Source organism: Thunnus maccoyii, chromosome 12 (genome assembly GCF_910596095.1).
Source record: "Thunnus maccoyii chromosome 12, fThuMac1.1, whole genome shotgun sequence".
Classification (NCBI taxonomy): domain Eukaryota; kingdom Metazoa; phylum Chordata; class Actinopteri; order Scombriformes; family Scombridae; genus Thunnus; species Thunnus maccoyii.
This window is the reverse complement of record NC_056544.1, coordinates 31,593,902-31,619,875: the sequence shown is the minus strand read 5'-3', so window position 1 is coordinate 31,619,875 and position 25,974 is coordinate 31,593,902. Positions and strand designations below refer to the sequence as shown.

At 41.0% G+C, this 25,974-nt stretch overlaps 2 protein-coding genes across 2 annotated transcripts in view; both read left to right on the top strand.

Annotated features, from left to right (window-relative positions):
• The first annotated feature begins 1,800 nt into the window (after positions 1 to 1,800).
• LOC121908831 (zinc finger protein 791-like) lies at positions 1,801 to 14,056 on the top strand. Its single transcript, XM_042429141.1, has 6 exons — positions 1,801 to 2,538; positions 3,429 to 4,442; positions 5,637 to 5,689; positions 10,267 to 10,375; positions 10,699 to 10,767; positions 11,732 to 14,056. The coding sequence occupies exons 1-6, from the start codon at positions 2,352 to 2,354 to the stop codon at positions 12,886 to 12,888; spliced, it is 2,589 nt and encodes an 862-aa protein (XP_042285075.1). The 5' UTR covers positions 1,801 to 2,351; the 3' UTR covers positions 12,889 to 14,056.
• Positions 14,057 to 19,975: 5,919 nt separating this feature from the next.
• The window catches only part of lamc1 (laminin, gamma 1), a 68,449-nt gene continuing 62,450 nt past the window's right edge, over positions 19,976 to 25,974 (top strand). Inside the window, exon 1 of the mRNA XM_042427743.1 lies at positions 19,976 to 20,982. Coding sequence (XP_042283677.1) covers positions 20,610 to 20,982 — 373 coding nt within the window. The 5' untranslated portion in view covers positions 19,976 to 20,609. The remainder of the gene's footprint in view (positions 20,983 to 25,974) is intronic.

The following is a 25,974-nucleotide window of genomic DNA, read 5'->3' as shown; positions in this document are numbered from 1 at the left end:
CAAATAATAAAGACATTGTGAAAATGTTATAGATTAAAATAGATTTTTAAAAAAGATAAAATAGAATGAAATAAAACTAGATTTAAAATAATAATAATAATAATAACAATAATAATAATAATAATAATAATAATAATAATAATAATAATAATAAATAGATAGTTAGATAGATAGATAGATAGATAGATAGATAGATAGATAAAAAAAACTAAAACGAAGACAAATAAAATTGATAAGATGGAAAATAAATAAAATAAAATTTTACCATATGAATACAATAAAAAAATTGATAAAATACAGACAGAAAGTGTTTTTTTCCTCTCTTTATTTCTCTTGTTATGTATATGTTGTGGTTTTAATAGTGTTCCTGTATGTAAACACACACACACACACACATATATATACATATATATATATATATATATATAGAGAGAGAGAGAGAGAGAGAGAGAGAGAGAGAGAGAGAGAGAGAGAGAATTTACAGTACAGTCATTCAAACAGCAGAACAGACAACTTGAGCATCAGGTTGGTATCCATGGCAGCGCCCTCCAGTGGTTTGCCCAGCAGACACGTCATTCTCTGTCAAAATTGGAAACCTCTCCTCCTCGTCTGCTCGTCATCACCTGCGGAGTCCCTCAAGGCTCCATTTGAGGGCCCGTCTTATTCACCTTATACATGCTCCCTCTGGGCTCCATCTTCAATAAGCATAATATCTCCTATCACTGCTACACAGATGATACACAGTTATACCTCCCATTAGAACCTGGTGATGACAATGATAACACAGTTAGGTCCCTTCTTGACTGTGTCCTGGATATACAAAATTGGATGGCACAAAACTATCTTCAGTTAAATGCCAGTAAGACTGAAGTGGTTTTATTTGGTCCCTCTGACTCCAGTGGGGGTATAGCTAATCTCTTAGGGCCCCTGGCCCCTTATCTTCATTCCCATGCCAGAAATCTCGGTGTTATTTTTGATTCAGCTCTAAAATTTGATAAACAAATTAATTCTGTTGTCAAAGGTTGTTATTTCCACCTACGAAACATTGCCAAATTGAAACCACTCCTCTCAGTCAACGACTTGAAGACTGTCACAACCGCTCTGATTTCCTCCTGTCTGGACTACTGCGATGTCCTTTATCTGGCTGTTAGCCAGTCTTCCCTGTCTCGCTTGCAACTAGTGCAGAACGCTGCTGCTCGGCTAATAACTGGCTCAGGGAAGAGAGACAGCATCACACCTGTACTGACCTCCCTGCATTGGTTACCAGTCAAGTATAGGACTGAGTTTAAGGTCCTTTTATTTGTTTTTAAGGCTCTACATGGCCTGGCGCCCCAGTACATCTCAGAGCTCATCTGCCTCCTTCACAACACCGGATCTCTGAGATGCTCTGGCCAACTGTTGCTCGCTGTCCCTCCATCGCGGCTGAGAGGTGACCGTGCATTTGCTGTAGCTGCCCCAAAACTTTGGAACAGCTTACCTCTTGGAATTAAGTGTTCCTCTTCCTGAGACACTTTTAAGGCCAAACTAAAGACTCACTTGTTCATTCAGGCCTTTGACTGTCGTTAAAACCCAGTGTTCCACTATTATTTGTTTTCTATTTGTTCTTGTTTCTTGTTTGCTGTTACCCTGTCGTGTTGTTTTAATTTATTCTTGATATCTTATTGTACAGCACTTTGGTCAACTGTGGTTGTTTTTAAACGTGCTTTATAAATGAATTTGATTTGATTTGATTTGATTTTGATAGAAGTACAACAAACATCATACAGAATTCAAATGATGGCTCTTACAGTAATTTTTTTATGGGTATCAAATGAAATGAGATGGCAGATAAGATTGCAAAGCGAACAATGATCACAATGATTTGGTAGTTAGACAGAAATCAATCATTATTAAACACAGATTGAAGGAAAGAAATGAGAGGAAGAGATGAAAGGATGATGTATTTACAGAGTTCAGAGGAAAGTGGGAGAAACGAAGTGTGCAGGAGATGAGACACACCGGACTAAACAGTACATTATTCAGAATAAGTGAATATAATACAGGCAGATGTGATTAATGTGGGGAAGAAGAAACAGTAAAACATGTTATGTTACACTGTCAGAAATATGAGGCAGAAAGAATCTGATTCAAAACCTCAGACAGATAAAAGTACACTTTGATCTAATAGATATTCTACAAGAGAAATGAGTGTTATTAAATCCTATTTCAGTGTCTTAGAATAACGAGCAGATATGACGTTTTTTAATGAATTTTGTAAATAGTCCTCACTCCAAACCAGCTGGTGGCGGAAATGCACCAATTCGTTGTTTGCCAACCGCCAATAAACCTGAAAGAAGAAGAAGATTAAGAAGATGTCAGAGCTACAGCTGTTACGGACTCTGGTCACCGAGAAGTTAACGGCGGCGGCGGAGGAGATCCTCGCGCTGCTGGAGCGAGTGATGCTGGAGCGCGAGGAGGAGTTGATCCGCCGGTACAGAGCCGCCGACATGACGCTGAGTCCGGCCACAGATCCTCCGCTGAGCCGCGGGGGACACACAGGTCCGGTTTCCTCTGACAGCTTTAAAGGAGCAGTCTGGAGTTTTTCTGTATTTTTTCTTCATGTTTGGATCCAAACCAACAATGAACTGATCTACTAACAAGTATCGTGGGCGTATCAAAGTCTGATATATCTTATTCCTCCGTTGTTGTTCCAAAAACTATTAAAAACACGTCAGTGAGTCACAGCGCTGCACTGGGTGACATGTTCCTTCATCATGAAGAGTTTGGTCACGTTAGTTTGTTAAGAAACGGCTCCAGAGACTAATAGAAGTGATGCAGGAGACAGGTGTAGGAGCTCCGTTTTGGATTGACGACCAAAGATTTCACGACATTTCTCTCACGATTGTCAACTTCCTGTTATGTCACTTTTTTAAGGGACCTTTACTGAACCAGACTATTACCTGATATCAGACAGAATTATCAACTCGCTACACTCTGTAGGGGTGGGGGTGGGGGTGGGGAGATTAGATCCAATCACCATTAAACGTTCTGGCTGGTGGTGACATGGTGGGTTATGTAATACCAGTTTGGCTGTGTTTGGTTTTGGCTCGTCCGTTTTTAACTTGGCGGCCGGGTCATAAACTTACTCATTTTACAGCTAAACAGTAAACTATGTTTCTGAAAACATTTGAGGTGACAAAAAGGCAATGCAGAGACAGAATCTTGATTAATATTTAATCAGCACTGCCTAGTTTTACTCCTTGTTTCTGACGCACAGTTTGACAACAGCGTTAGTGCCGCCTGTGGCGCTGATTGGATTGGTTGCTTTTTCAACCGAGAAACTGCTGTTTCATGTTATGATGCCAAACAAATCAGTCAACTTGGCGGTGAATTCAAAGGTCTGGACCCAGGCAAGGACCTTTACTGAACCAGACTTTCTCCTTCTGCAGGCTCTCAGCAGCTTGACGGTGGTGAACTCCAGGAGCAGCTTCCACTGCAGCAGCCTGACGAGCAGCCGGAGCTTCCCACCATCAAACAGGAGCAGGATGGGGAGGAGAAGGAGTGGACCAGTCCTGGAGTCCAGGATGAAGCTCCTCAGATGGAGTTCATCTACAGCCTGCAGTGTAAAAGTGAGCAGCCTCAGGTTGACTGTGCACCCTCTGAGGAGGCCCTGAAGGTGGAGCTGAGGGACGGTGATGTCCTGCCGAGCACCTCCTCCGAGTTGACTGTTGCCCCGCCGCTGCAGTGGGACCTCCCAGCAGACCCTCCTGCTGCTGCCACTCAGAGCGAAGATGCAGGTGGTAATACCACGTCTCGATCCTGTAAAGTGTGCGGCATGGTGTTCAGCTACCGCGGCTCGCTGATGAACCACGTAGGGGTCCACGCAGACGACGAGCACTGCCTCTGCGGCGTGTGCGGCAAACTGCTGCCGGACAGAGAGAGTCTGCTGCAGCACCTGCAGACACACGTCAAAACCCACGTCTGCCAGGTATGCGGCAAAACCTTCCGGCGGCACGTGGAGCTGGCGGTGCACACGCGCTGCCACACAGGCGAGAAGCCGTTCAGCTGCAAAGTTTGCGGGAAATGCTTTAGCCGCAAAGGCAACATGGAGATCCACATGAGGACGCACACAGGTGAGAAGCCGTACCGCTGCGGTGTCTGCGGGAAGTGCTTCAACATCACCTCGTCCATGATCCGCCACTCCAGGACGCACTCTGGAGAGAAGCCGTATACCTGCAACTTCTGCTTCAAAGGCTTCACCAACAGCTCGGACATGAAGATTCATATGAGGACACACACGGGCGAGAAGCCGTACACCTGCCTTGTCTGCGGCAAGGGCTTCCCGCTCAGCACACCGCTCAAATACCACATGAGGCGCCACACGGAGGAGCTGCTCCAGCGACGTGTACACACTGCAACGCCACATGAAGACTCACAAAGAGAAAGCTTCCTGATGAAACACAGCAGATAATTTGAACCTGGAGCCTCGAGTTTGATTTTTATTCCCAGCTGTTTGTCTGTGACTCGAGACTCTGTGAAATCCTGTGAAATGGTCACATGAGTAAATCACTGAACATAAAATTAATAACAAAATAAATGATTGTTGATAATCTTTAAAGTACTGGCTGTATACTGTTACATATTGTACATTTAATTAAACATCTATGGACAATCAATCACCTTGCTACCTTAAGAATATCCACGGTTACTATATTTTCTATTAGGCCACCTTCATCTGAGCTCAGTCCGTCATTATACCCTTTCTTGTGCTCATGGCCCATGGCCCTATACCATGGCTTTAGCAGCTTTAGAGCAGCAGTATGGTCAGCCATATCACCTTACACTGGGAGAAATACAGGCTATCCCGAACCTTCCCAAAGTTCCCCCTGGTAATGCAAATACTTTCCATAAATTTGCATCAAGAGTGAGATCTATGGTGGGTATGTTACAGTCTCAGGCAAGACGGGCAGCAGAGCTTGCCTGCAAATCACACGTTCAATGTTTCTTAAGAAAATTACCAGCTGAATTGGAAGCCAACTATGCAAACGATGCTCATTTGGTTCACCCAAATGCTCATTATACTTTAGTAGACTTCTCATTATGGCTCTAAGGAGAAGCAGAGTGCCAAGCAGTGGCAGGTCAGGTTGCAAACGTCCAAATGGGCACCTCTCAATTCCCATGAACAGAGTACAGTCAAAGATCAAAGTTTTCCCCATCATCAAGCTACCATACTCCATGGTGCCAATGCCAAAGCAGCCAGAGGCAAATTTGTCTGAGACCAGACCTAAATTCAAAGTTTCATGTTCCTACTGCCAGTGTCCTGATCAGTTCATGACTAATTATGAAAGACTGAAAAATTAAGTACAGTGAAAGTGGCAAAATGGATTTAAGAGCAAGGAAGATGCTGAAGATGTGGAAGGTTGCATATGGCAGCAGATTGTGACCTAAAGAAACCCTGCCCTAAATGCTGTGGAAAGCATTTTGGAATTTTGATGTGAATAAACAAGCTACTACATCTTAAGTGCTATACATGAATCCTCAAAATAAGTCCCCAAAGTCCTACTTAAAGTAGTCAAACTGAGTAATAAGAATCATACCCTTGAGAACTAAGTGATCCTGGACGATGGCTCCTGAACACACCATCTTACTGCCTTCAGCCGCTGAGTACCTTGGTTTAGACGGAGCGGCTGAGAAACTTGACCTGCGCACAGTAAGTCAAGAGCCAGAGGCCATGCAGGGTAGGTCAGTCACCAAAAAACTGCTGCAGCATTAAATTCAGAGAGAACATATACTACAGAAGGGGCATTTACATCTCACTGATGGGGCAGACTTACCCTATCAACAGGCCTGAGCAATGCTTTCTCCATCTGCACGATGTGCCTTGAATGCCTTTTCCAATGTACGACCTCAGATCCTCTTTGGGACTGATAATCCCCACCTCATTACTCCTGTCAAACCCATTCATCTCCTGTTTGGTTCAAAGAGGGCACCTGCAGCAGTAAACACTACACTTGACTGGGCACTCTAAGGGCCTGCTGGGGTGCCCAGTCCCGTGGTACGACATGATACGACACCGGTAAGTTTGTTTGAAATGATAAATGATTCTGCCTTTTTTTTCTTTTTTTTTTAGATAACTTATTGTTTATATCCTTTGAGTTATGTCCACTTGCTATGCACCCTAATTTAATGTGTGTATCAGACTTTCTAACAGATCGTGATGTATTGTTTTAGAGGGTTAGGGTTAAAGTGATATATGTGCACACATACCAACCATATATCAAAACGCCCGACACAGATAAGACCCACAGTGAGGTCAAACCCGTAGGAAGACGTTCTGGGGTAAACTGAAAGAGGCTTATTTCAGTTAATCAAGACTGGCGTTGAGTCTGTGTCTGTTGGGAAAAAGGAGGTTCTGTTATGTTTATGGTTTCAGAGACCTACGCACTGATTTACAGATTGTGTACACATGGTGAAATACTTTCTGAATTTTCACCACTGAAGTATGTGTTCTATGTATTCTATCTTCACTTTATTTTATCTTATGTTTATTAATATTATCAAGTGGGTTTCATTTTCCATCTTATGTACATTTACATGTTTTTACGTTCATTTTATATCTTGTGTTATGTGAAGCACTTGGTGCAAGTAATTTCTTTTGTTGTAAAGCATTTTGAGCTGCATTTTTTAGTAGTAGTAGTAGTAGTATTAATAATAATAATAATAAAACATTGCTAAATTTGGCTGAATTATAAAAGCCAGAAGTGGTACTAACAAAGAGCCATATAGGAGCTAAAAGAGCCAGCTCTTATTGCTGAGCTGAACCAAATGATCTTGCCCACTAAAAAGAGCCAAAATTCCCATCACTCAATGGGAGAGGGCACATAGATAATCTCCCAACCAATAAAGTGCTACAGGCCTACTGGGAAAGGGAGAGAACAGAAAAATTCCAGTTTTGGCTGGACAGGAGATGCAGCAGCAAGAGACCTGGGAGTGTATGGAGAGGAGTTCTGCCCGATGGTGATGTGGCCTCCGACCCCTGTGTTGGTACTAGAACCAGTGGTGGTAGATTTAGAGTTACTTCAAGTTAAGGCAAGGAAGAAAAGTGCAGATTTAGTAAATGACTTCTATAGTTATACAGAAAGTAAATACACAGAGTATGTACAGGTGTTTATGGACGGATCAAAAGATCCAATAACAGACAACACTGGTTCTGCAGTTGCAGTTCCTAGAAGCAGTTCCTAGACAGAGTTGCAATATTCAAACAGGCATCAAACTTCTTAAGTGTGTATACGGTTGAGTTTAACGCCATTTGGATGAGTGGGTTGAACAAGCCAAACCCAACAGAGCTCTGATCTGTAGTGACTCAGCATTTGTTCTGTACAGCCTAAAGCTACTGTAGGTACATCCAGTAATCACCAAGACCTACTATTTGATATAATGGAAATACATTCACAAGTAATAAAACAAGGCACTGTGGTCACATTCATTTGGGTTCCTGCACACATGGACATTATCGGTAATGAAAGAGTGGACAAACTAGCCAAACAAGCTGTAAAAAAAAAGAAAACAGACACCCCAATTAAACTTTCAAAATCAGAGGGAAAGGGTATTATACGGAAAAATCAGTAAAAAGTGGCAGCAGCACTGGGATCAGGAGATAAGAGGAAGGCAAAGACATGCAATACAAAATAAAGCTGGCATGGAGAGAAACGGGAGGAAATAGAAAAGAGAAGGAAATAATGACCAGACTAAGAATAGGACACAGTAACCTGAACAGGACTCTCCACATTATAGGGAAGCATCCAAATGGACTTTGTGAGTTGTCAGGTACCAGAAACAGTAGAACATATACTTGTTAACTGCAGGAAATACACCTCAGAGAGAAAAGACATAATGGAGGGAACGAGGAGATCATGGCCGACAAGAGCAGGTCTGAAGGGCAGACCGGAGTGTGGTGAGAGTGGTGGGGCAGGAAGTGTCTGCTCAAATTTCTCAGGAGAACATGATTGATATGAAAAATCTGACAAATCAGACACTGTAGGAGTTGACTGACTCCGGAAGACAGCAGTAATGCAACACCAAGGACACAATCGGCCGTAAAACCCAGAAGAAGAAGAAGAAGAAGAAGAAGAAGAAGAAGAAGAAGAAGAAGAACAAGTCAATCCACATTGGCGACCCAGGACAATAAAAAAAATGCTAAAGAAGTGTTGACAAGATTTAAGCTAAATATAGACTATACCTTTGTTTTTTGCAATTTAGATAGAGAAACAATATTTCATTTGTTTTTTCACTGTGATCATTCAAATTTATTTTGGATAATTTTATTTATTTCAGATATGCAAGACTTTATAAATAGAAAAATAGGTACTAATGTACAGATTAATGTATTTGATGCAATGTTAAATTTTATGTTCTCTATAATTCAGCTTCTGATCATTCTTGGTAAATTCTACATCCACAAAGCAAAACGTTCTGGCTCTAAACCTGCTTTCATCAGTTTGTTGTTGAGCTCAAGCAATATGGCACCTTAATCGAAAATGTGAAAAACAAAAAAGCTACAAAGACTTTCAATATTTTAAGAAAGTATATTTTATTTGAACTCTGAAAGGACTTAAAATGAATGGACTTTGGTCTCCTCTGGTTTGTACAAAATTGCTTTTATTGTTTTTGTATGACAATTGTTTTATACCTCTTTGTTGTAATGCAAAGTGATGTCCAAACAAATACTGAGATTATGTGCATGTTTTTACTGTTGGATCAAAAGACCCAGCTACAGACAGTTACCGTCCCAAGTCACAAAATTGAATATTTAAATGCACTTCTAATTTCTTAGCTGTGTACACAGTTGAGTTGTACGACATTTTTATGGCTTTAGAATGGATTGAACAATACAAGTCCTTGTTTGCAGTGATTCTGTATTTGCACTCTCTAGTCTTAAGTCGGGTATGTCCAATACTCGTCAGGATTTGTTATTCAAAATAATGTCAGTTCACTCAAGAGCCACAAGGCACTGAGATCATACTCTTATGGGTTCTGGTTCACATAGGTATCAGAGGAAATGAAAAAGTAAACAAACATGGACATCTGTATCAAACTATCCAAACCAGAGGGAAAGGCCATTGTATGGAAAAATATCAACAGAGAATGGCAATAGCATTAGGATCAGGAGACAAGGGGGAGACATTTGCATTCAATTCAAAATAAAGTAGACAATGTAAAATACAGGGGAGGAAACATGAGAGAAGAGCAATATCAAGACTAAGAACAGGACACAGCAACCAGCACAGCAACCTTCACAGCACAACCATCCAGCCGGTCTCTGTGAGCAGCGTCATGCACCAGAAACTGTAGAAACATGTTATCGCCAACTGCAATAGATATATTTCAGGAATGGAGGACATGATGGAGGAAATGCAAAGGTTAGGGCTGAACAAGAGAATTAAAGGACATACTGGAGTAGGATGCAAGTAAACAGGGCGGAAGATGCTTCATCAACTTCCTGCAGGAAACAGGACCGATGGAAAAAGTTTAATAGTCCAGACGTTGTAGGAGCTCAGTCACTCCAGCAGATGGCAGTAATGTAACTACATGGATAGCAGTTGTCGTTAAACATCACTGAAGAAGAAGAAGAAGAAGTGACGCCCTCTGACCTTTGTCATGTGATACTGTAGCGTCCAAACTTGTAGTGTTGCTGTTGTGTGAGGACTCCAGGTGAGTCTTGAAGTTGTGAAAATGATTTAAATAAATAAAAAAAATCTCCACATTTGCTTCCGAACAATGCGCAGCTTGTCATTTTTACATTACGTCGCACGATATTGCCTTATATTATGTTATCACATGAAGCAATCTAAGCTAGTTAGCTAGCTAGCCGGCTAACAAGTAGGCAGCATGCTACACGCAAAATAACGCCTCAATTACGACCATTACATTGAATGTGTGTTCTGTAGAGATTTGACTGTTGACTCTGTTATATTAGATATTCTTTACAGTCAATATAAAGCTACGTGTGATATGCGAACCAGACCACGCTAACACCACGTTAGCTTACTTTTGCAGGCCAAACGTCCATGTTAGCTTCCTTGTAGCTTGTGTCATGAGTTGTTAGCTGTTGTATGTTCTTGAACATGCTTCATTCAGGCTGTGGTATATTTTCATCCAACAAGCAGACACAGCTGATAAAAGTCGCCTTATTTTTCGTTATGAGATGATAACTTGTAATGTTTAAATTGGATAAAATGTTATGCATGTTTTTTTTAATGTAATGTTAATTTTGGGTGCTTACAGTAGGCTAAGATGCCTTCCAAAAGGACCAGACTACAAGAAACAGAGAAAGAGCTGAGGGAGGCAGCTATCGCAACTTTGCAGAGCTGGATTCAGACTGCCAGCAGACCAGCAGGTGAAGCATCATCATAGAAATGTCAAGCAACCATCTAATATATAATTAATTTAATGTGAAGCAGGCCTGTTTTCTCAGAAGCATATTTTAAAAAGTTGGAAGTAGACTAATTAATTTCAATCAGTGGTAACATTAGGCTGTGCATAGTATTGTGAATGAGTTTCATCTTCCTAACCCCAAAAGATCCAGTTATAACTCAAATGATTAGAATTCTTGAACTGACAAAGTGTATATAAGGTACTTGCTATTTTAAACAGTAGGTCATGCACAAGCAATTTCAATGGAAAATACTGCCGGCAATGGTATTCTTAATTATATTTAAGATGAGCCACAAAGCTCCAGACCAGAGAGTGAAGGAGAACATGCTGAGCATCACGACACACATCAGACAGGTACACATGTGGGTGGTAACGGCCCAGTGATTTATTATAAATGGGCCATACCAGTAAGAGTAGGATAAAGAGAAGGATAGAGGCTGTTAACACTAGAGGCTGAGACACATCGCCGTTCACGCCTGTGTCTATGATGTGTTTCCGAGGTGTCCAGCTGACCACTTGTGTTCAGATTTTGTTGCCTCGCACGCAGTTATTATGTCAGTCTGTCGCCAGATAAGCGCCAGATTTGTTTTGCACGGGCTAGCTAAGAAAACAAAAATGTTCCAGGGTCTGAAATGAACACCCGCCAAACACGGGTAGATTTTCTGTTTGGTGGTTAAATCCAGGAAGGCTGTCCACCACACATATGTATTAGCTCTTCAAAAGATAAAAACAACCACCATGTCCTGTGTTGATGACGTATTTTTCCTGTTACGTCCTTGTCAGAGACGCGTCAGGACACATTAGTGTTTACACTACAGAAGATATGCGGACGAATGTGTCTCAGACGATCTCAGCAAGTGGTTTGACTGATCGGATCACAATGTGTCTCGGTGGTCGACACTTGTATTTAGAGCTGTCCACTTGTGATCTCATCACACAAGACACATTTTAAAACTAAATGTGAACGGGGGTCATAGAAACTGTGGACGATCGTGGTCATAAAGGTTCATGATGGAACTCATGCAGAGTTATTTTAACTGCTAAAGTTCCTCACAGTCCACAGCCCAAAACCCAAAAATATTCAGTTTATCATCATGTTCGCCAAAGAAAAGTGATAAATCATCACATTTGAAAAGCTGAAACCAGCTTATTTTTTAAATTTTTTGTTTAAAAAATTACTAAAACAACTATTATATTTTTAAAAATATATATTTTTATCACAGTTTAAGGGTTGACGACCAAAGATTTAAGCATGTTTCTCTCGACTTTCCTCTCAGACAGTCTGACTTTTACTGAACCAGACTTTCTCCTTCTGCAGCCTCTCAGCAGCTTGACGGCGGTGAACTCCAGGAGCAGCTTCCACTGCAGCAGCCTGACGAGCAGCCGGAGCCTCCCGCCGTCGAACAGAGGGAGGAGGAGGACGACGAGGATGAGGAGGACGACGAGGATGAAGAGGAGGAGGAGGAGGAGGAGGAGGTGTGGACCGGTCCTGGAGTCCAGGATGAGGCTCCTCAGATGGAGTTCATCTACAGCCTGCAGTGTAAGAGTGAGCAGCATCGGGCTGACTGCGCGACCTCTGAGGAGGCCCTGAAGGACGATGACGTCCTGCCGAGCACCTCCTCCGAGCTGACCAATGCGCCGCCGCCGCCACAGTCGGACCTCCCAGCAGACCCTCCTGCCGCCGCCGCCGCTCAGAGAAAAGACGCAGGTGGGAATACCACGTCTCGATCCTGTAAAGTGTGCGGCATGATGTTCAGCTACCGCGGCTCGCTGATGAACCACGTAGAGGTCCACGCAGACGACGAGCACTGCCTCTGCGGCGTGTGCGGCAAACTGCTGCCGGACAGAGAGAGTCTGCTGCAGCACCTGCAGACACACGTCAAGATCCACGTCTGCCAGGTCTGCGGCAAAACCTTCTGGCGGCACGTGGAGCTGGCGGTGCACACGCGCTGCCACACGGGTGAGAAGCCGTTCAGCTGTAAAGTCTGCGCCAAGAGCTTCAACCGCAAAGGCAACATGGAGATCCACATGAGGACGCACACGGGCGAGAAGCCGTACACCTGCCCCGTCTGCGGCAAGGGCTTCAACATCACCTCGTCCATGATCCGCCACTCCAGGACGCACTCCGGAGAGAAGCCGTACACCTGCAACTTCTGCTTCAAAGGCTTCACCAACAGCTCGGACATGAAGATTCATATGAGGATGCACACGGGCGAGAAGCCGTTCAGCTGCAGAGTGTGCGACAAGAGCTTCAGCCGCAAAGACAACATGGAGATCCACATGAGGACGCACACGGGCGAGAAGCCGTACACCTGCCCCGTCTGCGGCAAAGGCTTCCCGCTCAGCACGCCGCTCAAAAACCACATGAAGCGCCACACGGAGGAGCGGCCGCGCTGCAGCGTGTGCAGCCGCGGCTTCAGAGACGTGTACACGCTGCGGCGCCACATGAAGGCTCACGAAGAGAAAACGTCCTGATGAAAACACGGCGGACGAACCTGAAGCCTCGAGTCTGATTCTCGCTCCCGGCTGTTTGTCTGAGACTCAAGACCTTCAGAAATCCTTAAATCGTGGTCACATGATGTTTCCAAATGTTCTCCACCCTCGACTCCAAAAAAAAGGATGTGATGTCAAGTTTCTGATGCGGGTAATAAATAAATATTGATCAGAACGTTCACAAACTTTAAACAATGTGAGAGTGACGCCACGGTTTGTAGCCGTGTTTCTATTGGCTGAACGTCGCACTGAAACAGGAAACACACGCTTCGATGTGTCCGTCAGTCGGGCGTCAATAGAAGTGAACAGGAAACATCATGTTGCCGCACCTTTTAATCTAAATAAAGCCCCTTTCACACACGCAGTCCATCCCTGAAATGTTCCTGAACATTTCCTGCATGGCGTCGTGTGTGTGTGAACGGGGGGCAGCGATCGATATTCAGGGAAATCTGTACCGCCGATTTTCCCGCCTCAAGGCCGAGAAACATTCCAGGGAAAACGCCGGTACGGCTGCGTTGCGAACGAACGCAGTAACGTTGCAGGGAAGAGCACATAAAGGGTGACGTCTGTCTGACGAGCGAGCGAACCAATCACAAGACTCTCGCCGACGCTTCGGCTGCTGATTTGATAACTCTGGACTGTGTTGCGTCACCGCCAGCTGCTGGACTGTCCCACCTGCTCCTGTGTTGTTGATGTTATGTGTGAAAAGGCCAAAGACAGAAATGTTTCTGAATGTAGCTGCAGGTGTGAATAGTGAAAAATCACCAGCGGTGCCTTAATGGTTATCCCAGTACTTTACTGGGAACTATGTGTGAAAGAGGCTGAATCTGATTGGCTGAGAGACCTGCAAACATGCACCTTAACTACAGCACGTCCTGCTGTACTACAGGTTTGATTCACAAAAGCTTTGATTCTATATTTTTATTGAGATACTGAGATGAAGTTATGATTAAGAGCTTTTTATTTAATTAGGGTTAGGGTTAGGGTTAAGAGTTGTTGCTTAGCAACATCAACGAAAGACAAGGGCTGGGCCCTGATCTCCATACGTAGATAACTGGGTTATCCAAATTAAAACTAGAGCTGCAATTAACAGTTATTTTCTCAATTAATTTCATTTGATCTATAAAATGTTGATCAGTGTTTCCTGAAGATGATGTCATCAGATGTTTGTTTGTTTCAGTTTACTGTCAGAGAGACGAAAGAAACCAGAAAATATTCACAATAAGAAGCTGAAATCAGAGAATTTGCACTTTTTTTTCTTATAAAAATGACTCCAAACGATTAATCGATTATCAAAATAGTTGGTGATTAATCGATTAATCGTTGCAGCTCTGATTAGAACGTTGATGATTTTGGACCATCTGGATCTGTTGTCAGCTGACCATGAGTCTGTTGCCCCAGTGCATGCTGGGAGGGTCCCCGACACACCCGCCTCATTTAACAGCAGGAGGGCTGCTGGTCGATTAGTTTGTCCAGATTCTCATCACTAAACAGCAGTCACATGATCAGCTCGTAGCCAATCATATAATTTTAGCTTATTTTAGCCTGATAGCAACATGTTAGCTTGGATTAGTCAGACCACATCTGAAGAACGGGTTCCTGGTTGAAACCGTCATCAGCATTCATGTGATTGGCTGAGAGCTGATCATGTGACTGACTGCTGTTAAATGAGGTAGGTGTGTCTCGGGGAACCCTCCCAGCATGCACTGGGGGCAACAGATTCATGATTCATGTGTCGTTCCATTCCCTCCGAGGGCTGCAGATTACCCAGTGTGCATTGCTGTTTCTCGTCATTACCGCCGTGACATCACCGAGCTGATGAAACAGATGTTTGTTGTCTTTTATACTGTAAATACTTAAACTGGAACTTTCCCAACACACTCGTAACCTTTGTTCAGTTTTCATCACCGTGCTGTTATTATATATTATTATATATAACAGAAATATTTTTATTATCTGAGAATTTCTTTTTCACAAAAGTACATTTTATAACAGAAAACCTTTATTTAAGTTTTTTTTTATAAATGAAATGCAACAATACAAACTATTCAGCACTCTGCAAACCCCAAAGCCTTAAAAACTCTTAAAAACTCTTAATATGTGTAAATTGTAAAATTGTCTGAACTGCTGAACCTTTTCTTTCATGATGTCATTTATTTACCCTCTGACCCCTGGCATATGTGTCTGTTGATGTTTATTATTGTTAAGTTTTGCAATAAATATAATTCTTTTTTTAAAAACTGATGTTTGTGATTGAAACAAATGAACGTCTGATCAAATGATCTACAACATCCAGACAATCAATATAATTACTTCACTAGAACCTTAAATTCTCAATTTATTTACATCAAAATATTTAGTTCTTATTTGGCAAACAGATGTTTGACAGAAAGGATCCAAAGAGGTTCTTGGATTTTTTGCTGAAATATTGGATCATTTGATCGTTAATTGATATGAAACAGGAGCTATAAAATAAAATAATTAATTAAAATATTGTACAGGTTCCTTAATTTTATACCAATTTCCTGTAATTTTTCTGAGTAATTTGCAGACGTAGAACTTAATTTTTAGGACATTTTTGGTGCAATTTGGTACAAATTATAAGAAAAAACAGAATAAAATGTTAATTCTAGTTATGAACGGAGATAAGATGAATTAACATTTATCAACTAAACCATCGTAACTTCTGTTGTTTCTTATAATTTGTACCAAATTGCAGCATCTTCTCTGTAAAATGTCCTAAAATTTAACAGTTATATATCTGATTGAAATGAAACAGGAGCTATAAAATAAAATTATTAATTAAAATATTGTACAGGTTCCTTCATTTTATACCAATTTCCTGTAATTTGCAGACGTAGAACTTAATTTTTAGGACATTTTTGGTGCAATTTGGTACAAATTGTAAGAAAAAACAGAATAAAGTGTTAAATTGGTTTAGTTGGTAAGTACTTATTCATTATATTGATACATAATTCTTAAAAAATTAGACTCCTGACATGCTTCTGTTAATTTTGAGGATGTATCGTTATGTAACTTGATGCTCATTTTAAGAAACAACCTAACATGTAAATATTTAGTCTGAAGTATTTTCTGTCTGTTAAAGAATTAAGATTCTAACTCACTAAAGATAAACATCTAGTTATGAACGGAGATAAGATGAATTAACATTTATCAACTAAACCAACATAACTTCTGTCGTTTCTTATCATTTGTACCGAATGGCAGCATCTTCTCTTAATTTAACAGTTATATATCTGCAAATCACTCAGAATGTTTTTCAGGACATTTGTATCAAATTAAAGGTGTAATAAATAAAGTTGTTCTGTTTTCTGTGACTTCAGTTTGTTGCAGCTGCAGCAGACGACCAGCAGGCGGCGCCGTGCGTCTTCACACGTTCAACACTTTCTAACATAAATTATGTGAAACTAAGAATCAGTTCTGACTGTGTTTTGGGTTTTATAACAGGGGAAAGTGGGGCCCTTCAGACCCTCAGAGACCCTCAGGGACCCTCAGAGCAGTTTGTTATAATTGGATTAACTGTTGATCATCTGAATCATCTGAAATGATAACAAGGTTAAAACTGATTATCAGATAATCCGGGAGCCCGGACCCGTCGAGGGGCCAGGTCCAGTCGAGGGGCCAGGTCCCGTCGAGGGGCCAGGTCCCGTCGAGGGGCCAGGTCCAGTCGAGGGGCCAGGTCCCGTCGAGGGGCCCGGTCCCGTCGAGGGGCCCGGTCCCGTCGAGGGGCCAGGTCCCCGTCGAGGGGCCCGGTCCCGTCGAGGGGCCAGGACCCGTCGAGGGAGGAACGAATGTGCTGCAGCAGTGAGGAGAACTGTTGAAGACCATGAGAGGTGGTTGAAAGCCCCAGAAAAACTAGTAAGTGGACCTTTGTGGTTTGATAGTCAGGATTTTAAGGATACTGACGTTACGAGTTTAAACAAACAAACTGTACAATTTTTAAAAGGAAATTCCACCAAAATTCCACCTTTTATTTATTTATTTATTTATTTATTTGTTTATTTATTTATTTATTTATTTGTTTATTTATTTATTTATAATCTATTTAACTGTTAAATCTTGTGTAAGTTTTATGTCCTACGTTGCGGCTTGAATCCTGCTGGACAATATTAAACTTCTTTTAATTTACAGAGTTTTTGTTTTTCTAAAAACAGTCAAAATCTAATTTATTTTAATTTTTAAAAGTTTCAGAATTAGTGAGTGTGATCACTTCTTTAGTGACCTCAGGGAGGTTTAATGTGACCAATAATCTCACCAGAGGGTCCATTTAGTAGCTGCACCGGAGCTTTCAGTCATATCGTAACAGATTGAAACCTTTAAAGGTCTCTCATGTCAATCTGAACGTCTTCATCTCCAAACTCCATCTGGAGATGAAGATCATCGACCGTACAACTGAAAGCTCTAGAACACCAACTAAATGGAGATTATTTCTTAAAGTGAAGAATGAACTAAACTCATCATTGCTTTTAATTTAAAAAAAAACTCAAGGTCCACTTACTTGCTTTTTTCAGAGCTTTCTACTGCATCTCACAGTCTTCACAGTGGATAGTTTGCTCAGTTATTATTATTTTCTTAAATTTAATTTATTTAATGTGATTTTTCTTTTTAATGAACCCAAAATGTGAAATTATCAATAATTAAGTTATAAATGAACTTCCGTAGATTTTCTCCCGACGTTAACGCTGACGAATGAAAACATGATGAAACAGTTTTTAGTGTTTTTTTGGTTTATAATTTGAATTTAGGAAAAAACAGTCAAATAAACCTCAAAACAAATAACATGTCGTCCTTCATTTACATCCCCGAACCTGTTAAAACAACGACCTGCTCAAAAAAAGATGAAAACTTCAACAATAAAACAGTTTAATGACATAAATAACAGATTTGAACGTTTGTCTCACTAGTTTACTTTTGTTTTCAGCTTCACACTGATGGGATTCATCTGTGACCTTTGACCTGACGGTCTGAGCTGCTGTTAGACAACAAAACACCAGCTCATCAGAGATCCTACGATAAACCTGTGTGTGTGTGTGTGTGTGTGTGTGTGTGTGTGTGTGTGTGTGTGTGTGTGTGTGTGTGTGTGTGTGTGTGTGTGTGTGTGTGTGTGTGTGGAGATCTAATCAGAGCTGAACTGTGTGTTAATGAACAAACACTTCGTTAACTCTCTTCAGTCTGTTGTTTTGCTTTTATCTCCTCTGATGATGTTTCAGTTAAAACACGTTTGATTCCCTCAGTGATCAACCAGCTTCTGTTCAGCTGTAAATTCTCTTTTCTGACAGTTTTACTTGTTAAAATGTCCTTAATGAATCCTTCATTTACCCCTAAAAACACACTAAACACCTTCATCTACATCACCAGAGATCCCTAAAATGTGTCCATTCATTTGAAAATGAAAATTAAACCCCTTAAAAAACCCTTAAAAGCCTTTTTACTAACAACTTAAATACATTTTAAGACTTACATGAAAGTTTAAAGTGTTGTTAAAGTTCATGGATTTTAGTTTGATTTGTTACATTAATAGATTATAATATTTTAAGGGCTTTGAAGCAGTAAAAATCCTTAAAAATTGTGTTGGTTTTCATGTTATTTGGTCAATTTTAACATTGAAGGACTTTAAAAACAGATAATCAATTAAAATCCATTGATTTATTCATTAATTATCCTCTTAAAGTAACAATAACAATGATTTTCCTCTTTGAGGTTTTGTCATGTTGAGTGTTTTTAAAAGACTGAAGAGTTTAAATTGACAAAGTTTAAGTGTCATTAACTAAATTAATGGATTATAATATTTCAATCTTTCTGAATGGATTAAAGGCTTTTAGAGGGATAAAAATCCTTTAAAAATTACAAAATAACATTAGACACACTTTATTTATACCTTAAAAAGACTCCTGAATGTGGACGTAATTAACTGTAATGTATTAAAGGTTTTATAATACTTTATATAAAGGTTATTCATTCAAATTCAAACTGTCTAAAACTGTCACTTAATATTCATTGTCATGATCAAGGTATAAATTACATAATTTACTTTAAAAACCAGATAATTAATATGTTTCTGAAAGAGAAACAGTGATTTTTCAGGTTTTGTCATTTTGAGTGTTTTTAAAAGCCTGAGGAGGTAAAAATGATCCAGTATTTCACAAAATAATTTGAATAATCAATAATTATTTTGAATGTAATATCCTATCATCTATCTAATGTTTTATTCCTGTAATCATATAACGCAGCAGCAGAGTACGGAAGCCCAAATCTGCCAAGAAAATTAAAAAAAACAACAACAACAACTGATGAAAAGTCAGAAACAATGAAATTAAAAACACTTGCGGTGAGTCAGAGTTATAAAATATTAATCAACATTTTGACTTCTTAAATCAGATTTATGAGTTAATCAGAAAAAGTCTGAATCACAGATAATAAGCTAAATGTTGACGTTTAAAGTCAGACTTGCCAAACCGTAATTTGAAATTTTGACTATTATGTAATAATTTTGATTTTAAACTGGAGCCCGACCGATGTATCGGTCAGCTGATATTATTGTCCGATATCGGCCAATCACAGATGGATCTGTATCGGCGTGTATATTGTCTGATATGCGCTGATATTTTTTTCTCATTTTTTAAAGTTGCTTATTAATATTTGATCATTTTTCTTAATTTAAGTTTAATGTATGCATGTTTTTTTTGTTCTATGTGTTTCTTTTATTTATAGTTATTTATAATTCTTAAATTCTCAGTGAAGTTTACTGTTTCTGGTCATTTTATACAATAAAGTTTATTGTTAAACTGTAAAATATCCTGCCTCCATCACATGACGTTGTGTTTTATAACCACATTTGAGGGATAATTTCCAAAATAAATGTGTGTATATATTCTGTATATGTAAGATTATTGGCCGATATATTGATATCGGAAATCTTATCACCAAGAGATTTTTATTTTTGTCATCCCTCATTATTAATGTTTTATTTCTTGGCTGAAATGAGCTTCCATACAGAAGGTCAACACAGTGTTGGATGGATGTTTAAAGGTTTAGAGTTACTGAAGTGTCTTTAAAACGACCCTTATCAACGTTACTTCATGCCTTAATTTTAAAATAATCCTCTTAACTAAAAGTTTTGAGATGACAGAAATTGGAAGGTAAGAAGTTAAAGTGAAGAGTTGATTAATTGGTGTTTGATTGTCATCCGTTAATTAACCGTTTTAAGTGTTTTAGGTGTTATTGAGGAGTTTTGTGGATTTTACAGCTTCATCAGAGTTTCATTAAAGATACATGTCAGTGTTTTGGACTTTGGAGGATTTCTCTGCAGTTTTGTCTCAGAGTTGACACGGAAGTGGCCGTAGTGTCCTCTGCGCCTCAGACCTGCGCAGTAGCGGACTGGGTGTAGTCTGGAATCTCGTCTTTTCCTGCTGGAGTTTTGTGCATGGCGGCGGACACAAAGAGCTGAGGCCCGAGCTCACACCGACTCTCACCGACCGACTCTCACCAGCCAGCACCGCCCGGGGACTGAAGCTCTGGACGCGGCCTGGAGCGAAGAATCACCGCCGCATGTTTCCTCTGGTTTCCTCCGGAATCTGTCGGTAACCGCAAAAAAAAACAAAAAACAACAAACTTTGGAGAAGTTCGGGAAGAGTTTGTGTCGGAGTTTCTGGTCGAGAGGGAAGGACGCAGAGGACTGAAAAATGCGAAGTTTGATCCGAGCTCTGGTGGCTTGGAGCTGGGTGGCGATGTGCGTCCGCGCGGCTATGGATGAGTGCGCGGACGACCAGAGCAGAGCGCAGCGCTGCATGCCCGAGTTCGTTAACGCCGCTTTCAACGTCACGGTGGTGGCGACCAACACCTGCGGCAACCCGCCGGAGGAGTACTGCGTGCAGACCGGCGCCACCGGGGTCACCAAGTCCTGCCACATCTGCGACGCCCGGGACCCCCGGAACCACCACAGCGCCGTTTACCTGACCGACTACAACAACCAGCAGGACACCACCTGGTGGCAGAGCCAGACCATGCTGGCGGGCATCCAGTACCCGAACTCCATCAACCTCACCCTGCACCTCGGTAAGAACCGCCGGTAACATCCCCTCCTCTCCGCGCGCGAGATCCGCCACGCAGAACCTCCCTGAAATAACTTATAATTAAACGATTTCTCTCTTACTGATGAATATACACGAATGAACACAACCACATATATATATCTTATAAATCTTAAGGAAACACTCTTTAATTCGGCGTAAACCAGATACGCATAAACACACTTTCTGACGTGTAAATCCAGTTTATAAGAGCAGGTTCACCCATCAGTCGCTGCGTCGCTTCACGTTACAAAAACACCTCAGCGAGCAGCGAGAACCTGCTGTAAAAAAGCTGTTAGTTGAAAAGTTTGATGAAATTGGTGTAAATATTTGGTGCCGAAATGAAGATGAAGTCGTTACAATTCAAAGAAGATCTGAAGTTGTGTCACATGATGTGAAGCAGCTTTGCAAACATGAAGGAAAAGTTTAAATCGGTGGAGTTTTCTACGGAGATTGGTGTGACTTTCTGTTGCTTAACTCTCAGCTAGACGGTGTTATTGCTGCACTGTTTTCCTCACATGATGAAACAAACTGAAATGAACTAAAACAAGCTGAAAGAGAAATGTTTCTACTTATCAGATTAACCATCATTTTATAAGCTTGAGCTGGAAATGTGTGATGTAACCTGGAAATCTTGGGGAATGAGGGGGGGGGGGTTTGCTCCCAGCAATATTGGACATAGTTTTCATTGTTGGGGGTGAAGTGTGTGTGTGTGTGTGTGTGTGTGTGTGTGTGTGTGTGTGATGGGGGGGGGGGTGGCAGCCTCTCCAGCAGTAACTCCAGTTCACCTCCATCACGTCCACTTTGTGATTTCCAGTGTTTGTTTGACAAACTCCTCCAGCAGCTCTGCTTTTCTCTTGTCAAACAGCCGGAGGTGTGAAGTTAGCAGCCTGGTGTCCTGTCGCTCTGTAAACGCATCACCCCGACTGTGGATTCAGTTGTCCGGGGACGGGGGGGACGGGGGTGGGAGGGGGTGGTGGGGGGACTCAGACAGGACCGAGGCGTCCCTCTAAAGGACAGCTGGTCTCGGTGTGTCTCCAGGAAGCAGTTTGTCAGTATAAAGAACAGAAGAAGCTGTCGGGTCGCTGCAGGTGAAGGTTTGCAGTCAGGCGTCTGATTTTCAGAGAAGAAGTAGAGCATGAACGTTCATTCTTGACCTTTTTGACATGAGGAGGTCAAACACAGATTTAAGGATAATTCAGTTACTTTTAGTTTAAAATCAGTTGAAACTGATGTCAAAAAGAGTAAATAAAAGGTGAAATCTGTGAGTTGGTCTTTGGTCCTCTCCGGAGCTTTCAATCACATCTCTCAGTCATCCTCACAGTTGGCTCGGTTGGCATGGAAACAGCTCAGTCGTCTCTCTTGAAAACTTTTACAGGTTAAAAAAAAAAAAAAAAGAAAGTTGTCATCATGTGACTGAAGTCCAAACTCTATCTGGCTGATGAAGGCCATGAGATGTGGCTTAAACTCGAGTAAGTGGGAGTTGAGTTAATTACTGCTGCAGGTCATTCAATCCTAATCAATCAGATTAATTGATTAGCAGATTGACAGAAAATGAGTCTACTAGTCTGATAATTGATGAATTGATTAGTTTGTGTTTCGGAACATTTGAAGACATCAGAAATCAATCAATCAGTTAATTGAAAGATGCTGATAATCAGATCAATCTGTTGTTATTTGCAGCTCTCCTCCTCCTCCTGCGGCCGCGGTCGCTGCTCTGTTTGCTCTCGTCTTAGTTTTCCTGGAGCTTATAAATACCTGTCTATTTCTGAAGGCGGTGTGTGCCTCTGCCCTCCCAGCAGCACTACTGTTTTTAACAGTGCTTGACATTCCTGAGTGGTTCAGTCATGCTGCTGGTTGGAGCTGAGCTGCTCGTCTCTGTAGCCTCAGGTGGTGAACTTTGATTAAGAGCTCTGCGGCCGACTCAACGCCTCATTTTCAAATGGAAATGCGTTTAATTACACGCTGCCTTCTCTCTCTCTCTCTCTCTGCTGCGGGGCGCTGCGTTGTTTCATTGTCGTCCTCTTTATCATTAGAGCTGCGGCTTTTTGTTCTGCTGCAGATCACCTCACACGTGTGATCGGGGGGGGTGGGGTGGGGGTGCTCTGATTTAAGCTGCTCTGATGCTCTAATTTTTAAAAAAAAAGAAAAGCAGCTGTTGTCCGAGGCTGAAACAGGAAGTGAGCGTCTGATCGCCACCAGCTGAGTCTCCTGTTTGTCCTCGTGATGTCACATCAGCCGGTGTCGCGGCCGGTTTGGTCACCTGTGGGAAAATCTGTCACACAGGAAGTGACCTTATTATAATCTGTCACACAGGAAGTTTATAGAGAAACTTCCAGCAGAGAGTTTGAGGGTTTTATTTCATTTGTTGTGATTTCCTTCTGCTACTGTTTGTTGAGTTTTCTCCTGGTTGAGATCTGACTTTAGTTTATTAGACTCTAAATATTTAGTTCTTATTTGGTTAACAGATGTTAAACAGAAAGGATCTTCAGCAGAGATCCGCAGTAAACTCTGCAACTAGATAATGATTAAAACAAGCTTCAGTCTTTAAATCTGTGACCTTTGTGATGTTCAGTCTCTGCTTCTTCTTCCTGAAGATTACTGCAGTAAAAGTACCAACACAGCAAAGTACAAATACTGCGTTATAAGTAAAAGTCCTGCATATAGACTGATATATTATTATATATGACATCATTAGATTATTAATAGTGAAGCATCAGTGTTAGAGCAGCATGTTACTGTTGTAGCTGCTGGAGGTGGAGCTAGTTTACACTACTTTATATACAGTTAGCTAGTTTAGTCCAGTGGTTCCCAACCTAGGGGTCGGGCCCCTCCAAAGGGTCAGCAGATAAATCTGAGGGGTGGTGAGATGATTAATGGGAGAGGAAAGAAGAAAAAACAAAGTTCTGATACACAAATCTGTTTTCAGTTTTTGGACTTTTTCTCTAATCTTTGATTTTTGCTGAAATATTGGATCATTTGAACATTTATTGAAATGAAAGCATGTGAGAAGTTTAGAGGGAAAAATCACTATTTGGTGGAGCTGTTAACAACTCATAGACATGTGAAATGTGACCCCGACTACACACTGCTTTTTGTAAGACGTCAAAAGACAAAAAGGTTGGAAACCACTGGTTTCATCTTTAACAATGTGTTGTATTTTAAAAGCTTGTTATATTATCCATTGTGTCAAATCTTCATCTGAAAAGTAACTAAAGCTGTCAAATACATGTAGTGGAGTAGAAAGTACAATATTTCCCTCTGAAATGTAGAAAGTAGCATCACATGGAAATACTCAAGTAAAGTACAAGTACCGTTCTTACCGTTTCTATCAGGGCAGAGATGATTGATTGATTGATTGATTGATTGATTGTGTCATGTGGACCACAGAGGGTTCAGTTTGATGTTCAGACTCTTCATGTTGAACCTGTGAGATGATGAATGTAGCTGTTGAGCGTTCGAGCCGCTAACATCCTGAAATAACTTGTAATTTAAGGTTTTTCTTGCTCTCTGGACGAACACAACATTATATATTTAATCAACTCTTTTTATTCAGTTTTCTTAATAAAGCAGCTTCACATCAGAATAAACCTCAGAGAGCTGCTGAACAATTCAGAGAAGATGTGAGGTTTGGTCATGTGACGTCATGTGACGTCATGTGATGAGAGCAAACCAGAGAAAACTCTTAATTGGTGGAGTTTTCTGTGGCGTTTGGTGTGACTTCCTGTTAATTGCTTGAATCTGATGGTTGATGGATGAGACACTTTTTCCCTCCATGAAATAAATATGAGACACCTTTAAAAGAGAGATGAGAGCTGAAGGATTCAGTTCAGGTTGTTTGTCGGCGTTTTTAATCTCAGGAAATATTGTATGTTTGCAGTATTTGTGTGTTTGGACTCTTTGATGTTGCGGCTGCGGCAGGAAGGAGACGTGTCCCGACTCGACTCTGCAGCTCAGAGTCTGCAGAGTCGAGGCCGAGGGCGACATGAGAGAGAGAGAGGGGGAGAGAGAGGGGGATAGAGAGAGGCAGAGAGAGAGAGAGAGAGAGAGAGAGACCTCCTCTGCAGTCAACCAGCAGCTGAAATCTTTCTTTCTACATTTATTAGTAATTTACTGGATATTTGCAGATGTTTGATGGTTGATTCGGTGCAGTTTGTTGTTCAGTTTTCAGTTTGTAGTTTTGTTTTTATATATCTTTGATTTATTGACAGTGTGCAGCATTAAACATACATGATGCATCAGAGTTAGTTAGTTGAAGCTAATTTGCATCTGTTGTCCATTATGATCAAAACACACAACAACAAACAGCACAAAGCAAAAAACCCCCACAACGAACAGAAAACTAACACAACATCACATTTACATCAAACTGCTGTGATCTTGTAAAAACTTCAACTACCAGTCAAAAGTTTCCTCAGTCTCCAGTTTGTAGTTTAATGTCTCAAAGAAAGAAGTCGTCACAGTTTTCAACCTGTTGCAGATATAACAGCTGAACACACTTTATTCTCTATATGATAGAAACACGGTAGCAGAAGTTGAATGTGCTGCGTCGTCTCTCAGCTGGATGATCAGCAGCCGTCTGGTTCCTCCAGACAGGAAGTTGGAGGTGATTGGTTAGGGTTGGGACACCTGTCGGATCCTTTACTGCATCGACCTTTGTACCATTTGAGGTTCTTCACTGGACTTGAACTGGTTACATTTCAATAAAAACTGGAAGAATGGGGATGTTGTAAAACTTTTAACTGATAGTTTAAAGAAAATAAAACAACTAAGAAACTGACAATTATTTGATTGTAAAAATATTTGGCAATTAGTGTTGATTGATTAATTGTTGCAGCTTTAATATTTTTATATATTATTGAGTTCTTTGTTCATGTTTTTGTTTCTACACACTTTTGTTAATGACTTTGTAAAGTCGGTGCTGCTGTAGCTCCGTCTGTCCAAACGTGTGTTTCTGTGTGAGATGATTCACATCTGT